General features: G+C 49.9%; 1 protein-coding gene across 3 annotated transcripts in view; it reads left to right on the forward strand.

Moving 5' to 3' along the window:
• P3H2 (prolyl 3-hydroxylase 2) overlaps positions 1 to 17,351 on the forward strand; it is a 74,843-nt gene that overhangs the window by 54,374 nt on the left and 3,118 nt on the right. Inside the window, exons 2-14 of one of the 3 annotated variants that reach the window (XR_007506387.1) lie at positions 2,821 to 2,967; positions 3,869 to 4,058; positions 6,853 to 6,984; positions 8,154 to 8,296; positions 9,639 to 9,728; positions 10,216 to 10,256; positions 10,760 to 10,854; positions 13,758 to 13,885; positions 14,490 to 14,585; positions 14,675 to 14,825; positions 15,355 to 15,472; positions 15,964 to 16,062; positions 16,926 to 17,036. Coding sequence is in view for 2 of the 3 variants with exons in the window: in XM_049803245.1 (XP_049659202.1) it covers positions 2,821 to 2,967; positions 3,869 to 4,058; positions 6,853 to 6,984; positions 8,154 to 8,296; positions 9,639 to 9,728; positions 10,216 to 10,256; positions 10,760 to 10,854; positions 13,758 to 13,885; positions 14,490 to 14,585; positions 14,675 to 14,825; positions 15,355 to 15,472; positions 15,987 to 16,062; positions 16,926 to 17,066 (1,548 nt within the window). In the remaining variant the exon portion in view is untranslated. Of the gene's footprint in view, positions 1 to 2,820; positions 2,968 to 3,868; positions 4,059 to 6,852; positions 6,985 to 8,153; positions 8,297 to 9,638; positions 9,729 to 10,215; positions 10,257 to 10,759; positions 10,855 to 13,757; positions 13,886 to 14,489; positions 14,586 to 14,674; positions 14,826 to 15,129; positions 15,299 to 15,354; positions 15,473 to 15,963; positions 16,063 to 16,925; positions 17,067 to 17,351 lie in introns of those variants that run through there. The other 2 variants (XM_049803245.1, XM_049803246.1) reach the window with 2 other exon arrangements.

Consider the following 17,351-nt stretch of genomic DNA (forward strand, 5'->3'; position numbering starts at 1 on the left):
CCTTTCTGGGAACCACACAAGCAATTCTGGTGTGCTTGAGCAGCGGAGCAGCAGAGGGGGTTTAGGAGAGCACCCCCCTGGCGTGGGTCTGGCCCCGTGGCAATGGCTGGCCTTTTCCTCCAAAAGGTCTTCATGTATCAGAGCACCTGCTTTCAAAACGTCTCCATGCCCCAATAAGCAATGTGAGAGCATGTTCGGAATGGCTCGTCTGATATGAAAGTGCCAATTTCACAAATCCCCTGGTAGATTTGGGTGTCTGCTCCCATTCAGTGTCTCCCTCTCAGAATCACCCAGGCATCCCTGACAAGCTCAGTCAGTGATTTCCAACAGCCGTGATGTCTCCAGTTGCCACCAGTTTGACTGACGGTAGCCCCCTTGTTTGCTCTGCAGACTGGGTTTGCACTCATCCTAATCTGAACAGCCCAGATGAGAGTGCTGGGCACTCCTCTAGGGGATTCGTTGCATGCCGGGAGGCTCGGTGCGTGTCCTACTGTGCTCCACATCTTCCCCGCTTCCCTCGCCTTTAAGCTGGGCTCCCAATCACCATCATCTATCTATCTCCTTTTTTTAATGCAGAAATTGTTTTCAGCAGCTTGCTGCACTTTCTAATTCCATCTTGTTTGGAGGAAAAGCCAAAGGAAACCTGTTACAGTAATTTTTTAATATTTGCCACTTGCAAATTGTGTTTGAGACTAGAGATTCAAAGGGCATCGGCTGCTTCCTTCACAGCCAAAACGTGCTCCCTTCACGGTGCCTTTACAGAAGGTTACCTCACGAAAATAATGCATATCTTCACCCCGTATTTTCATGAGTCTTGGCAACCTTTACATACAGTAGGAAAGGAGGCAACATTCTGCCAGTTAAACAACTGAGGTATTTTATTAATGCTGGCAGACAGCTCCACTTTCCAAATAGGAGCAGGTTTGCCGAGTGATTTGGTGTGGACTCGGTGCTTCCATGGGGACTCTCCTTGTCCAGCCAAATTGAACCTGTCACTTTTGCTGCACTCCAGCTAGTCCTGCTCAGAGCACCTTTTGGCATAAAAAAGGACTTTTGCCATGCTGTTGCTCCAACCAAGCACCCTGAGCAAATCCTTTGCATTTTTTCCTTTAGTATTTCACCACAAAGCTTTCACAAGCCGCACATGCAGAATTGCCATAGGATATACATACATAGGGGCGTCCTTCAAGGAGAAGGCCCCATGATTTCACCCAGATGTCAATCCCACTTGGTTCAACAGGAGTCCATGTGTTATCAGATGTGTATTTTAATTTTAAAAATGGTTGCAAACACTTCTGCAGAGGTAACAAGCAACAGGCTGATGAGGTGGCTGCTCAGACAATTGACAGTTCAGCCACATCTCTGAAGATAATTGTATATCAGAGATGAAACTAGTTATTATATGCCTGCCTGGTGATGAATGTTTGTATGCCCTCTCTGAGCTCCCAAGAAATGCAGGTTACTATGCAGTTCAGAGGGAATCACTGAAAGAGGTTTTGGGTGTTTCTCATGGCTTGGCTGAAAGGCAAGCTATAGTTGATACTTATTAAGTACATGCAAGTATTAATCTAGTGTTAAGGAGCCCCGAGGAAGCCGCTGTTGTCTTCTGGGGATGAGCAGGGTCTCGAGGGCAGCCATGGCCTCACCTCACCTCACATGGCCTCTCTGCCTCGCTCCAGACGTGGGATAACAGGGTGAAAAGCTCATGCTTCTCTGCAGGTCTCTTTTTCAGTTCTTGTCATTTTGCCGGTCAGGTTGTCCAGTGGGTATGCGTGCAGGTTTTTGCGGGTGAGCTGCTGTACCATGATGGCAGCATAGCATAAACGTGCCTGAGCTTGCTGGCTCCGATGCCTCAGGAGAAGCCTAGCAGCAGTGGTACAGGGTTCATTGTGGGTTTTGCTATCAAGGAGAACACTTGGACACAGCCTTGCCAGGGCTAGCATTAGCCTGGTCCTGGCTTACAATTTTGGGTGAGCCTGCTCAGACTGCAGACGTATCCCAGGTGCCTGACTCTGCACCTTGCTGGTACTCAGTGGTGTTGGCTTTCTTTCAGGAGCAAGTGCATTAGCTATGGAAGTGGCCTCTGTCCTGCTAGGTCATGCAGATGTTTCACCTGAACATCTGCCCTGCTCCCTGAGCTCCCGGCAGCTGCTGTGGGTGTGTTTAGCACTAGTATTTCTGTTTGTTTACGAGGCTTTCTCCAGGGTGAAACTAATGTCTGGTCTCAGTTCTGAATCTCTAAATCCAAAGTAACTTGATATACCAAGATAAACTCCTCCTTATATCTCTGCCACAATCAGCAGTCTGGCCTTTTTCAGCTATACACAGCTGGGCTTAATAAATGGTCCCAAGACCCCATTTACAAGCAGAAGCCCTTAGCTTGGACATAGCTCAGCCTCCAAGGCTTGTAGAGAGAGCAGTCTCAGCAGCTGCTTTCCCCTCCTCTCTCCGTCTCATATCTCATGAGAGCATCTCTCCACCTGGGACTGTGCAGGGGGTTGGAGTAGCTGAGTTCAGGGGATGTGCAGCTGGAAAATAGGCTGGACCCCATCATCAACCGACCGTGTTGCAGACAGATAAGTGACCTGTCTGATTCTTGGGAAATCCACCTCTTCTGATTTCCCTTGCACTGGGCTTTCCTCTCATTTCAGCTGTTTTTTTTAGCTTCTGTGTTTGGGTTTTCCTTGTTTATCCTCTCATTGCCCAGCACAGCGGTGTCAAAAGGGTGTCAATGGTATAGTTGTCAGAGGGCGCAGCATAAACTGATGTGTTCACTGTCCTACATCACCAACTCATTTGGTCTTTCTTATCTTGTTACAGCTGAACAAGTTGGACGAGGCAGCAAATGCAGCTCACACCTTCTTCATGGCAAATCCTGAGCACATGGAGATACAGCAGGACATTGAGAACTACAAAACCACAGCAGGGAAGGTCAGCTTGATCGACCGGGAGGCCAAGCAGCACATGGTGAGTCTGAGTTGAAGAGGTGCCTGGGTTAAGTGTCAGGCAGTCTGGAGAGAAGAGATTTAGGAGGCCAAGAGACCATCATCTATGAATGGTGAGATTCTTGCCGAGGTGCACATTGCAATATGGCTAAACAAACTCTCCCTTTCAGCGCTCTCCTTTAAGGCAACCCAGCTCCTGCTTTTTCAAGGCACTCTCTGCTCTTTGTTCGATGGGTATGTCCCCAGCCCGGTCCCTCTCTTCAGGGAACTCTGGGGTCATCCATGGCTGTGAACACACACCAGCAGGCAGCTTTGATGGATGCCTCCGTGGGCACTGACAGTCACATCTTGGCTTCTGTGTGTTTCATTTGAGCTGGGTTCTCCCACCTGGGCAGGGTGACAGGCCGGAGAGTGACAGCTTTTTCCACCTCCCCAAGGCAAAAGCCCACCACAAATGCCAGGGCCAGTCCCAACTTTCCGATTGCTCAAGACACAAGGAAGCAAGAGTGGCTGTTTGATGTAATTAATGGAGGTGCTCACTAGGGCACCCAGACAGATCTGCCTGGGTCAAGAGCAGTCTTTTCCATTGGCATTCAGCACAGTTGTTGGGTAGGAGGGTAAAAACAAAGAAAAGGAATGTTTTTTCACATAATGCATAATCCAGGATTCCCTAAGTATGGAGGAGTTCAGAAGAGCATTTAGGCTGGTTTATGAGGTTCCACTGGCCCAAAAGTCCATTGATTGATAGCTTAAACGTGGTTTGGTTCAACTGGTTACATCTGGTAGGTACCCAGGGAGATCGTTCTGTCCCTGCCTGCTTGTACCTTCTTTTGAGAGGCACTTGTAGTTGGCAAGGGCAGGATGCTGTGGTCCGAGCAGCATAGCCCGCTCACGGTCTTGTCTTCTGCTGACCTACTTTGCAGGAGGACTACAGTGCTGGAGTAAGGCACTACGATAAGGAGGAGTATGAGCTGGCCATTGACTTCTTGGAGCGCGCATTGAAAGGGTACTACTCCGAAGATGAAGATTGCCAGATCATGTGCGAGGGCCCGCAGAGATTTGAGGAGCACGAGTACCTGGAGTATAAGGCTGGCCTCTACGAAGCTATTGCAGGTGAGATCTTTTTGCATCTTTAGGGTTCTCAGCCTTGTCCCTGCAATGTTTTTAATTATTGAGTTTGGGCCTTTGGCTGGATTTGGTGCAGTGTCTTCCCTTCTATCACTGCTGCTGGTGAGTAACTCTGCAGGAGGCACTTGAGAGGCTAGAAAATGCAAACCCAGAGGACAGGGAACTAGAACATCTCATTTTGGTCCTGAATAGAAGCTGGGCTAGAAGAATTGCATTTCCAGATGTGTGGAGTATTTGCAGCTTTCTGTAAGAACTGGAAGTATAGGTGCTTTAACATAAACTACCTCGGTTTCCCCCTGTACACAGTCTCACATACCTCACTGGAATCTTAAGACATTGCTGGCCTCTGTTTATATTGTCTCTGTTTTTCAGTGCATATGAAGAGAGCAGCAGAGTCCTCTTGGCCACGCTCCAGATGGCCAGGAAAGTTGCCAAAAAGGCTCAGAACATAGATTACCTCCCCGTCCAAAAAGATGGATTTGTCATTGGTGGAGGCCCATCTAATTATGATCTTGACTGAAATCTCTGGAGAGAATTGAACATTGCTACGTAATCTTCAGATTTGCACGTGTGGCTCTGAGCCAGAGGGGATTAAAATGGTTCATTCTGAGTATAAATGAGATTGCATTTAATTAGTTGTAAGGGAAAGAAAAGCAATAAATTAAGGTTTGTTTGGTGACAGAAATCTTATTTATCTGTTCATGGTCTTGGAGTTGCATCAAGCTTTGCAGTTTTGCTTCTTGTGTGGAAAATACTTCACTTAGATGCAGATTGGTTTTGGGGGTTGCATAATTCTGTTTGTGTCGAGACAGGAAATCTAATTGAAACAACCAAGATGAGAAACCACCAACATAGCGGATAGGAAGCTGCCTTTGTTGGGTTTTATTTACCATTGCAAAAAATATGAGAAGTGTTGTAAGGGCTGACTTGGTACCAGTGTAACTGTCAGCTGATCATGCCTGCTTTTAAAGCCATGACCAGAACACCAAGGGTCATATCAAGCTCTCCAAGAGAGCAGCCTTCAGTGGCAAAGAAAACCCACCTTCATTCTCACTGAAAGCTGCTGCTCATCAAACAGGTTTTGGTCTCTGTGCTGTGCAAGTCGAGTGCTGCCCCAGTGAGCAGAGATGTTTCTGTGCTGGACCATGCAGAGCGCAGACGTGGTCATGGTGTGGTGGTCCTCAACCTAGCACATCACCTGGGAGTGAGAACGAGCCAGATGGTCTCTGCAAGTGCTGTGACTTGGCTTGGCTAGATGTGCCTAGGAATAACAACTCCCAACCCTAGGGCTGTTCAGACATCCAAAGAAACAGGGAAGCGAGGGCACACGGAGGGAAATAATACATGTAATGCAACTGCTTTGCTATAGGCAACTAAGTGGTTCCTTACAGGACAGCATAATCCAGAGTTTACCCCTGGCTTCAGGGCGCTGAGCCCCAGATGTTTCAGCAGGGAGTGGGAACAGTAATACACCAAGAAAAGAGTTTTAAGTTTCTTCAAAACTCATTTCTCTTTTCAATCCCAAGCTGATTTGCTGTGCTGCTGCATGGGGTTGAAACACTCTCACCTCTCCACCCTGGGGACAGATGCATTTCAGTGAGTTGATTTCAGTCTATATTGCCTGTTTCTAGGGTACCTTGACAGTACCAAGAAAAAGCAGTGCTTCTCAGTGATGGATTATTCCAGGTCTAGGATGATTAAATATGTTTAAATTACAACAAAATTATTTATGTCCTTTTCCTTCTTGCTTTCCTTAATGTAATACCCTGGATGTATATGACAAATCAGATAACTACTCAGACTACCTGCCCAGAGCAAATGGGGACTGTTTTGAGTTTCCACTTGATTTCATTGCAAATTCCTCAGGCTGTTTTTTTGGCAGCTCTGAGAAATGCTTTGGTAGCGGAGCGCGTGGTTTTTTTCAAGCCTGTGTTTGTTTCTTAAGGTTTTTAATGATGTACAGAGACAGAGCAAGCAAAGTAGATTTGTAAGTACATTACAGCAAAGGCTCCAAACTGGAATCAGATGTCAGTGTTGGCTTCGAAATTGTACAGCTGATACAACGCCTGTATTGTGGACTCCTACCAATTAAGAAACCTTGCTAATGGCAGATGTTTACCACGTGCTTGGGTTTCCCTGGGACATATGTCATCTTTGAGAAGCAGCAAACACAGGGATTTTGCTGCCAGTGTTTACACCTTAGACCTTTTGGACTTGCGGTGCAGGTGCCTTGGTTGGCCATGCTTGAGAAGCTGTGCAGACCCCTCTTACCTAAACCTCCCCGTGCCCTCAGGAGCTTTCTTGCTGCAGAAAGGAGAGGATTAAAGATGAGCTGAAGGAAGGGAGTGTGGCGATGGCTTTCGTGTGGCAGCACGTGGCCACCCTGTCTTCACATCTCCACTTGCTTTGTGGGTGTCCTCGCCTTTGGTTTGGCTCTTGGGGTTGAAGAGCTACCTGCCACCTGCACGTCCCTGCACCCATCTGGCTTTCCTGAGCAGAAGCCGCAGTTCCCACCACACAAAAGAGATGCTCAAGCTCCCTCTACAGTTGACAGAAGGAGAAAGGCATTTCTCAAGGGGGGCAAAAATGTGACTGCAGCTCTGCACTGGCTTTGGGAAGGAGCCTGAGCCCTTTCTTTAGGTGCACACTTGCTTGCTGGGCCAGAGCAGCATGAGTTGCACGTCCTTCAGCTGGGGAGGCTTAACCCCTGTCTGTCCTCGTCTCAGCACCATCACCGTCCTTCTCAGTTCTGACTGTCTTCTCCCTCTTTTCTTGGCAGATCACTACATGCAAGTCCTGGCCTGCAAACATGACTGTGTCCGAGAACTTGCCACACGTTCGGGCCGGATCTCACCCATCGAAAATTTCCTTCCCCTCCATTACGACTACTTGCAGTTTGCTTATTACAGAGGTAAAGGCTGTCTTTCTGTTCCTCATGGCGCTTGCTGAGTTTTGTTACATTTTGTACAAGTTTGAACTGTTTCACGTGGAAAGCAGGATATTTCCCCATGATGTCTGTGCTACAGTGACGCAGAGGCATGGTCTGAAAGAGCCAGGAAGCAAAGGACATCATTGGCAATTGTCTCTTCAAAAGTCATGTTGACTGAAATGAAATTAAGTATTTTTGTAGAAGTGTTTTAAATCATCAGCGAGGTTTTAAAAGACCAACCTTTAGCTTAAACATTATTATTCTTTAAATAAATCATGCTTTTTTAGGGTCCTTTCATTTGCCTTTTGATATTAAAGTTCTGGGGATTTATATGTTTCACATTTTCTGAAACCAGTTGATACATTTTCTAAGTTAATATATAACAGATATACAAGTTAGCCCAAGCTTATCTCAAGGTGCCAGTTTTTGCTAATTACCAGATATTTTAAGATTCACAGTAAAGTTGCAGGAGTTGGCAACATTACAAAATATCAGGAGTTGGCAGTGCTATAAAATACTGCCAGTTGTGTGGATCTGTATGGTATTTTATTATGTTCTGTTACGTAAAAGAAAATCTAGGCATAATTCTGCTATCTCAGGCTTGTGCTAAGAGCTCTTTCCTGAAAAGGGCAGAATGTGTGAGGGTCAAAATTGCTACTGAAACCTAAAGCTTCTTCACTCATCAGTGCAATGGGAAGAAAGCTGGAGGAGTCAGCAGCATTTCGTGCATGGTGTACAGGCTTTTTTATTCCTCTGCCCAATTAGAGGTTTAATGTGGTGGGTAAAACCCTCCAGAGCCCTGAGAGAAGCTGCACAGAAGAGAGGCAGTTTGCTGCTGGACAGCATCCGCATCCAGCCCATCCAGTTGGATCCAATTTGGATACCATCTGACCTGTGCATGACCACAGAGAAGTTGCGTCTCTCTGCCTCAATTTCCGTGCTGGTGAAATGGAGGGGTTAAGACAAAGTTGCGTCAGAAGAGCCTTGTAAAGGCTCACCCTTCAGCTGATGGAGAGCTCAGGCTGTGCCGTCCCTCTCTGCAGGCTCCCCTCCTCGGCTCTGCCCCGCCGTGCTCTGCGTGAGCCCCCAGCACCGCCGGCGGGGCTGTGCCCTCCTCTGCCCCCCCTGACAACTGTTGTGTTGCCTCCCAGTCGGTGACTACGTAAAAGCCCTGGAGTGTGCCAAGTCCTACCTCCTCTTCCACCCGGACGATGAAGATGTCTTGGAGAATGCAGGTTATTACGAGGGCCTCTTGGAAGGTACAATGGATCCAGACACCATCAAACCCAGGAAGGTGAGGGTGAATGTCACCTAAGAGCCCTCGGTGGGAGGCTTTAACAAAAGCATCGGCTGGAAATAAAAGCAGCTTGGCAGCTTTCCCACAGTGGGACCGCTTTGGAAACAGATGTGGAGATGCAGGACTAGCTGGTGATGCTAATTGTCAGAGTGCAAGTCCAGAGTCACCGGTGTGGGGGAGAAGCTGGAGGGCAGGATCTTCTTTAACTGGGGACTTCAGCTTAGCAAAGCCCAAGCAAGGGCAGGGAGGGCGATGACCGAGTGCCTCAACAACATAAACCCTCCTCTCATTCAGTGCTCCAGAGGAGATGTGGAGGAGGAATGCAATGAAGCACTGAGCAGAGGACAACCTCCGTTAAGAGGGGGCTGAGAAATATTTTCCCAAGGGGAGGTTGGGATGTCAGCGTTACTCTCAAGTCACTGAGCTTGGAGGTCAGTGCTCAGCCTGTTCTGCGGGGGTAGCTTTGCTATCACAGGGTTAGGAAGGGGTCAAACAACCAATGCACAAGAGGAGAAGTTCCTCCCATCCCATCCCAGCCCTGCTGAGGCTCATTCCCCATTCCATTCCCTTGGGAATTCCTTGATTTCCGGGAAAATCAAAGTGAATCTGGTAAAATGCTAAAAAAGAAAAGGGAAATGATAAGAAAGAAAACAAGAACAATTATCATTTCTCCTTGCAAAGTGAATGTAGCTACAAAACTGAAGTTAACAAAAACATTTCATTGTTTTGAGTGTTTTGAAGTTGTCTGTAAAAAAAAATTTGATTTTTGCTTTGCAAAGTCATTTTCTAGGAGAAAACCCAGTGTTCTGTTTACAAATTTTTTATTCAAAAAAAGTCCTCTGATGGACGATTTCCAGCTGGCTAGGCTTTGTGGTCCCCATCCGAGCGCCCCGAGTGCATCCCAGGCTGTGATGCTGCAGCCCACCCACTGCCAGGCTATGGGCGCCGTGTTGCAGATGGGGAACCAAGGCACTGCCCAGCCAGGGTCCCTGCTCTGCCAGCCTGCACCTGCCTCCCATTCTGCAGCTGGGGCTTCTCTGGCCAACCTCTTGCCCAGATATTTAGAGGCTTTCCAAGGTGCTCAGCACTGCCAGCTATGAACATCTCTTTTGGGGATTCAGGCTTCCTGAATGAGCTGCTGAACACCTCCCCTTCTGTAATGTAGGGAGCGGCTCAGCCCTGAGTCCAGGGTTGCTCTAAGGCATGACCCAAGCATCCCTCGCCCCATAGGAGTCTGCGGTGTTGCGTGAAAAGCGAACCCCTCTTGAAGCAGACATGTATTGCCTGTGTCTTGTGAAAGCTACATGTGCAACTACTCCCTTTTTCCTCTTCTTTTCAGGAAGCAAAAATGCTGCTGCGGCGCCATAAGCTGGAGTCTCACCTCTTGCAGGTGGCTGCGGCCGGCCTCGGGTACACCTACACAGAGCCGGTAATGCCTGGGTCCGCTGTGGCGAGGACCTTTAGGAATTCACAGCTATAGGACCAGCTTCCCCCCTCCCCTCTCCTATAAAGCGAGTCCTGTATAGGTGACTCAGGAGCTGGGTCTTGGCCCTATGGCATAATGGTGATGGCAAAGCAGGGAAGGCAGCCGTTCCCAGGGTGAAGGAGAAGCAGACACAGCCTAGTCCAGCTCCCTTGCCGTGGCGTCTGGCTGTGTCTCAGCCACTGCCACGGTGGTCAGGTGGGACAGAGAAGGCTGGGCAAGCCGGGCTCCCTCTGTACTTGTCCTACGATGCCAGTTTGGGTTGGGGTTACATTTTCAATTTGGTGACCCCAGGCAATTGCCCAAAGTTGTGTGGGATGGATCCACACCAGAGAGGCTGGCTGATGTCCCGGGGTGTGAGGCAGAGCAGGTAGATCCCTGGCTTTGGCTGGAGCATTAAGTTAAGAAGCATGACCTCTCTCTTTTCCCACAGAACTACTGGAACAGATACGGCGCCCGCCAGGATGAGCACAGGTGAGCCACCACACCGCAGCTTCACCAGTCCCCTCGGTGGGGTGAAGGGAATGTGCCCGTGATGGGGTACCAGCATGCCACTTGGGGGGTTGCTGCCCATGCACCCCAGAACACCATCATGGTTGAATTAGGGCCCTTTGCCCCTTACCATTAGAAACATTCCCACAAGCACCTTATTTTAGCTGAGCGCCTCAAAACCAGCGATGGTCTAGAGGGAACTTGGTCGGTGAGGCAAGTGGTGCTGTTCAGGTTTGTTGTTGTCTGTGCTTTGCTGGTGGAAACTGTTGTTTCCATTACTAGAAAAACAGTTTGCCACAGGACAGGGTGAGTCTTCTTCTACCTGTATGATTGTGACATTTGTGCAAGGTACCAATTTGCCCGTTTTTTAAATTTTTCTATTTTTTTCATTGCACCAGTTTCCAAAGGGTGCAAAACAGTAAAACTGCCAGAACTGGAGATCTGTGGCCAAAGTCACAATGTTCCGCTTCTCTCTTGCTCCTCAGTGTCCCATCAAGTATTAGCAGTGAACCAGAGGATGGGCCCCGGCTGTCCCTGGCAAAGAAACCCATGCCAAAACCAGATCGAGAGTTGAAAGAGGGTAAGTCTGATAAAGATGTTTCAAAAAAATCAGAAGGTTTTTTCCTATTGCTAGAGACTGCAGACTGCAAAGGCTGGCTGCTGAGCAATGAGGGCCAATCCTACCTGAAGGGGTTGAAGTTTTGTTTAAGAGACAAAGAAGTCTTCGATGCTGCCACAGCATTTCTAGGCTGGTTGGGTCTGTGGATCCCACCAGCACTGCTCTGCTCTTGGAGATGCTTTTCCCACCTGCTGAGCTGCTCGGTACAGAGCCCTAAGACATGGAGCTTGGAGGCTGGGTCCTCCTCACCGCAGAGAAGGTTGCACCAGCAAACAGTAGTCTTTCCCCTGAGGTGCTTTTAAGATTAAAATGTTCCCTGTTATCCAGGCTGCAGAAGGACGGATGCTGGAGGTACTAGGTTTTGGGAACTCCAGTCCTGATGCTTTGCTAAATGTGCTGGATCGCACCATATTAACAGCCATTTCTGTTCGCAGACTGGCTTGCAATTTCATGTCTTGGCTTACATCAAATCACTTGGTTTTAAGGCCTGTCGGCAGACATTTCAACTGATTTCAGCACATTTTTGTCAACCGCAGAAAATACCATAACTTCTTCTACTAAAGACAAGATTTCCCCCATAACAATTTTGAAAAACTATATTGTAGCCAAATACCAAAGCATGATTCTTGCTGCAAAACAACAGGATCTCAAGCCAGGAGAGATGTGTCTCTAGTAGGCCAGCTCCACAGCAGCAGGCAATTAAGCCTCCCTGTAATGCAATGGATGGTTGCACTTTTGGGGGAATTTCACAGCTTTCCACAGCCCAGGTTCTCTCCAGCTGCTCAGTGTCCTGTTCAGAATATTGCTATCCCTTCTCTAGCCATACATAAAATAGGCAAATAGCACAGGAAGATCCTGAAGAGCTTGCTTAAGGCAAGAGCTGGTTGCTTTATATTTGTTGGCCTGTTTGCCTTCTATAACCAAATAATTTCAGAGCATGTCTTTCTCTGTTTTTAATTCTCTCTATGCTTTTATTCTGGTTTAGTTGCAGAATGTTTTCAAGTTTACAAAGAAAACTGAAACCACTCAAAAAGAAAATGGGATTTTTTGTCCAACCATCTGCTTCCTTTCTCTGTTGTCTTTTTTTCTTTCTCTCTTTTCACTTGGAAAAAGAAGAGAAAAGGCCAAAAGAAAAAAGAAAAGTCTATTTTAATTTTGTACTTCTCTTCTGTACTTCTCTCCTCCCCCCTTTCTCCTTTCTGCCAATTCCTTCACTTGCAAAAGTCCAGAGAATTCCCCAATTACTTTGGGGTGTTTTTGACAGAGCGTACACACAGGAAACAGCTCTCTTGCTCTCTGCTGGTGCTTGGAGGTGGTGGGGGCAAGGAAGGCAGCCAGAAGCATGCTGCTGGTCTGGGACAAGGGTTCAGTGTTCACAGCACAGGGCAGCCCCCCCAATTCCTTGGGAGAAACAGAAGGAACAGAGGAAGTGGTGAGTGATGCCTTCCAGTTTCATCCCTCATGTGCCTACGGCTGGGGAAGAGCAACATCTGAGCTGGAAAACTCAGCCCTGAGTTGGAGTATGCATTTCAGAGTCCCGTTTCTGATCCAGCTGCATTTATAATAAATGCTATTATCGAGCAACAAGAACAGCAAAGTGAACATGAGGAACGTCCCATCCTTTCCATTTCCAAGAAACCTAACTCTTGAGAAATAAAGTCATGGGGCTAGTGGCAGGGCTCTTCCCTCAGCCTTACGTGTCCTCCATAGGCCAAGGAGACCTTCCAAAAACACACAGTGCACCTCAACAGACAGGAAAAGTAGTAATTATAAAAGCAGTGTAACAGAGAAGTTTCCTTGTGCCACATGGTGAGATTTGCTCTGTGGCTCTGTTTCCTCTGTTTTATAGTGGCTCTGTGACAACAGATAATTTTTCCCACAATTTAGATGCATTTCACTGTCCTCCTGGAGAAACATTTGGTTTAGGCTTTTATTGTTGCCATTTCTTTCATTCTCTCTCTTTGAGGAGATGGGGGGAAGAGGCTTCAGAAGATGGTGATAGTGGCCTTGCCATGTTTTTTCTCCTCAGGCAAATTTGATGGGGATGGATCCAAATTTCTTGTAAAGAGCTAATCTCTCTCTTCTTGTCTGTTCGCTCAGCACGTGGCAAGGCTCAGTTGCCTCATACCAGGCAGGAGCCCAGCAGTGTGCAAGCCCAGCCACGGTTGTATTCCCATCCCAGAGATGCTACCTGGGACCTCCAAAATGCAGCCAAGCCATTGGCTTCTGGCAGGCAGAGAGAGGCAGCTCAGAGGAAAGGAGCAAGGGATGGCAAGGATGGCCATGGCAGCTCCTTTGCCTCTGTGGAGGAGGATTGTCCTCAGGGTCCTCTGGCTCGCCCACTCCCAGCCTCCCTTCTTGGTGTAGAACAAGTGATGCTTGCTGCAAGCTCGGCACCACATTAGGTTTTCTATGTGTGTAAAAGACAAAAAACCCGCTGATGACAATTGGAGAGAGTGGCTTTGCATGTCAAGCCGGCAACATCCACACAGCGCAAATGTGATGGAAACTTACGGCCTCCATTGATGTTGGCTGCTGGGCAGGACAGCCACGGTAGCTGGTGTCTCTCATTGTGTCCCATCGGGTTTTGGCATTTTCAGCCTGTGTTCCCTGCCTTTGCAAGGCAGCTAATGAGAAGGTGGAAAATGCTGATGCTCTTGCAGCAAATTGATTTAATCTCCGGGTGTTTCCTTTGCTTCTGTTTCTTTTGTTGCTGATGTGAGGCCAAACTTTGCTCTCTGCTGTGAAGCTCTTTCCCTGGCAGTGCACCCGGGTGACTTCAGCTGGCCCTCAGCCATGGTACAAGATGTCAATGAGGCCATTGCATGTTCAGCAGGGTTGTTTTCTGTCTCTCTTTCCATCAGGAGGTCCGCTTCTCTACAGCGATGTGAAGTTTGTCTACAACTCGCAGCAGCTGAATGGCACCCAGCGAGTACTACTGGATAACGTCATCTCAGAGGAGCAGTGTCGAGAGCTTCACAGGGTGGCCAGTGTGAGTAGGCAATGCCCCTGGGGGGGGACGTGACTGTCACCTGGGCTGAGTGCCTGATGCCTTCCCCAGCATCTGACCAGTGAGAGCTGAATGTGTGATCAGCCCCTAGAGAAGCTCTGGGTTCATGTCTCACTCTTGAGTGTTGCATCTGATGCCAGGATGCCTGTGGAGAGCAGTCAGACACTTATCTCCATAACACACCCATAACTGCAGCACAGGAGCTGCTGCTCCATCTTGGGCTGTTCTTAGAAACACGCTGCAAGACAGAGCCCCTGCAGAAATAGCTGTTTGCCGCACATTATACACAATCCCAAAGGATGCTCATCCACAAGCCTGGTCAAGGCTCATTCATCGTCAACTGAGCCTGGGAGGGGACTGAGGGTGCCTGAACATCCCCAGTAGGGAGATGGTTGCCTGTTTTCCAGCATCTCAGAATGGACTGTGTTCATGGAGAGCTGGAGTGCCTTCCCACCCAACTCACCTGTCCCAGTGAAGTGAATGCAGCCCCGGGAGAGTTGGGGAAGAGTAGTTCCAGGTGCTTCTATTGCAGCTCCTCCTCTCCTGGGGAACCAGTTCACGCCTCACCCGTGTTCGTGTCTTTCAGGGGATCATGTTGGCTGGAGATGGTTACAGGGGCAAAACCTCCCCCCACACCCCGAACGAGAGATTTGAAGGAGCCACCGTCCTCAAAGCCCTCAAGGTACATCTCCTTCCCTCCTCCTCCTCTCCCATGCCCTCCCTCCCAGCTGGCGTGTGGCACTGACCCTCTCGCCCCTTCTCTTTGCCCAGTACGGCTATGAGGGCCGCGTCCCGCTGAAGAGCGCCCGGCTCTTCTACGACATCAGCGAGAAGGCTCGCAGGATCGTCGAGTCCTACTTCATGCTGAACTCCACGCTCTACTTCTCCTACACCCACCTAGTGTGTCGCACCGCCCTCTCCGGTGAGGGCTTGGGGGCCCAGTAGTGGGACAGGGCTGGGAGGGCAGGAGGGGTTCAGCCCTCCACGGAGAGTTTACGAGTAGGGGACCCAAGCCTGAGAGTAGCTCTGTTTTGCCTGATGCTCAAACTGGTGGCTGAGGGCTGGGCCAAGTCACCGTCCCCACAGCAGTAAAGGGTCGGCACTGCTGTCCCAAAGAAGCTAATTTCTGGGGTGTCTCTTGTTTTTCATGTCTCCAACTCTTCCTCTTTTCTCCTCCCTCTTTTCTTGCCTCCTCTCACTGTCCCTTCTCCTTTCCACCCCCCCAGCTCTCCATCTCGCTTCCCTGCAGTAAGGAACAAGCAGGGCTGTGCAGATCTGAGTCCTCAGATGTTGCCTTTTCTCCCCAGCCTTTCCTTTCCTCCTTTCATCTGTAAACACCACCCAGAGTGGGGTCGGGGCAGGCTCCCCACCATGACGGACCCCACAGAGCATGGCATTTCCATCTCATCCACCCCTTCTCCCCCTCCCTTCCTCCACATGGTCCTGCCTAGGCCAGCAGGAGAGGAGGAATGACCTGAGCCACCCCATCCATGCTGACAATTGCCTCTTGGACCCTGAGGCCAACGAGTGCTGGAAGGAGCCTCCTGCCTATACGTTTCGAGATTACAGGTAGGAAGGAAGCGGGGGGCTGCCGCTGGGGACCCTCCAGGCATCCTGCTCCACAGGCTGTAAGCCCTAAACCTGGTACATCCCAGCCATGGCAGAAGTGAGATCCAGCAGGTGTTTTCTGGTGGCAGCAAGCATCGTGGCTAAGCTTCAAGCCAGGGTTTAACTGTAATGGGTCTGTGATGTTTTAGGGTCAGGAGAGTCCAGCAGTGGCCCATAGGGCTGTGTCTCTGTCAGGTGTTTTTGGTGCAAAACGGGAGGGTGACAGCTCGTGGAAGCCAGGGGATATTTTGAGGATTGTACCCTAGCCAAGAAAAGATCTGCTGGTTCTCAGCTGTGGCTCCAAAATGAGGGCAGTTTGGGTGGCCCTGACAGGCCCCACAGCAGGACCTCCCCTGCTCAGCAGCCCCCCCACCCCGTCTCAGTGGAGCGATGCAGATCCTGCCTCCGAGGTGGGGGTCAGCCCTGAGCCCTCCCTGCTGCTTCCCTCACAGGGGTCTCCTGCTTCCTCCTCCAGTGCCCTCCTGTACATGAATGCAGATTTCGAAGGAGGCGAGTTCATTTTCACCGAGATGGATGCCAAAACTGTGACGGTAAGTTGGTGCTGTCAACCAAATGCCCTTCCTCAGCAGCCTGTGCTGGGGCTCTGGGCTTCTCCAGGCAGCCTATGGCTCCTACCTTACAAAGAAGCCATACAAAATCCTGCTGGCAGAAGTGCACAGACCTTCTGTGCCCTGCCCAGAGGCTGCGCAGAGCAGGAAGCCTGCGGATCAGAGAGTTGTCCCTGCCTGGAGGACCACTGAGCTCCCACCCCATCTTGTGGCCAAACATGAAGCAATGCCTCTGTACCTGTGCAGTGTCTGGCGCAGAGCAGGTCACGGTGGTGGACATCGGTCCCTGAGGGGGATGGAGTTCAGGTACAAGCTCCCACCTCTGCAGGGAGTCTTTTGGGAGGCTGGGCACCCCCTCTGTGGTTGGACAGAGCAGCTGGGCACCATGCTGGGGCTCTAAAGTCCAGTAGATGCTGGAGGGTAGATTGCATCTACCTCAGACCAGTGCCAGAGGGTTGATTTGGTTCTGCCCCTGAGGTCCTGCAGGATACCAGAAGAAAGGCATTTCACAGCCCATGCCAGGGTTAGCCTGAACCTCCCTGGAGCTATGCTGTGGCAGTTTTGCTGTAGGTGGTCACCTACAGGCTTTGCAAGGAGTCCTTGCGGCCTTTCTGCATGATGGCCTCACAGCTGGACCAAGCTTCACACCTCCCTATGTATCCCACACAGTTTTACAGCCATGCCCAGAGCTCTGCATGCCCTCCAGAGCACCTCACTGAGTCCTGGGGTGATGCAGAGAGATGCCCAGTAAGATTCCAGGCCCTGGGCCATGACAAGCCCAGACACGGCCAGTGCATGCAGCCATGCTGCTCCTTGCTACCCTGGTGTCGCCTCTTTTCCCGCAGGCCTCCATCAAGCCCAAGTGTGGGCGAATGATCAGCTTCTCGTCAGGTGGTGAGAACCCTCATGGAGTGAAGGCGGTTACCAAAGGCCAACGGTGTGCTGTGGCTCTCTGGTTCACCTTGGACCCGCTTTACAGAGAGCTGGTGAGTCCCTCCACCATGATGTGAGGGGAGCTAGGGGGTACCCAGCATCCTGGATGCACCTGGACCATCTTCAGCCTCCAGTCCAGGCACATCTATTCTCCCCCCCATCACACCCCATGCAGCAGCGTTCCCATCTGCTGCACCACAGGGACATGAGCTGGTGGTCCCAGGACCAAACAGTTTTCCCTGCTACCCATGCTCCTGAGCATCCATCACCCTGGGCCCATGGGGTGCAGGGCTGGGCTGGGGTGCTGAGTGGGGTGCGGGAGGGCTCTGCACAGGGCT

This window comes from Accipiter gentilis, chromosome 6, assembly GCF_929443795.1.
Source record: "Accipiter gentilis chromosome 6, bAccGen1.1, whole genome shotgun sequence".
NCBI lineage: Eukaryota > Metazoa > Chordata > Aves > Accipitriformes > Accipitridae > Astur > Astur gentilis.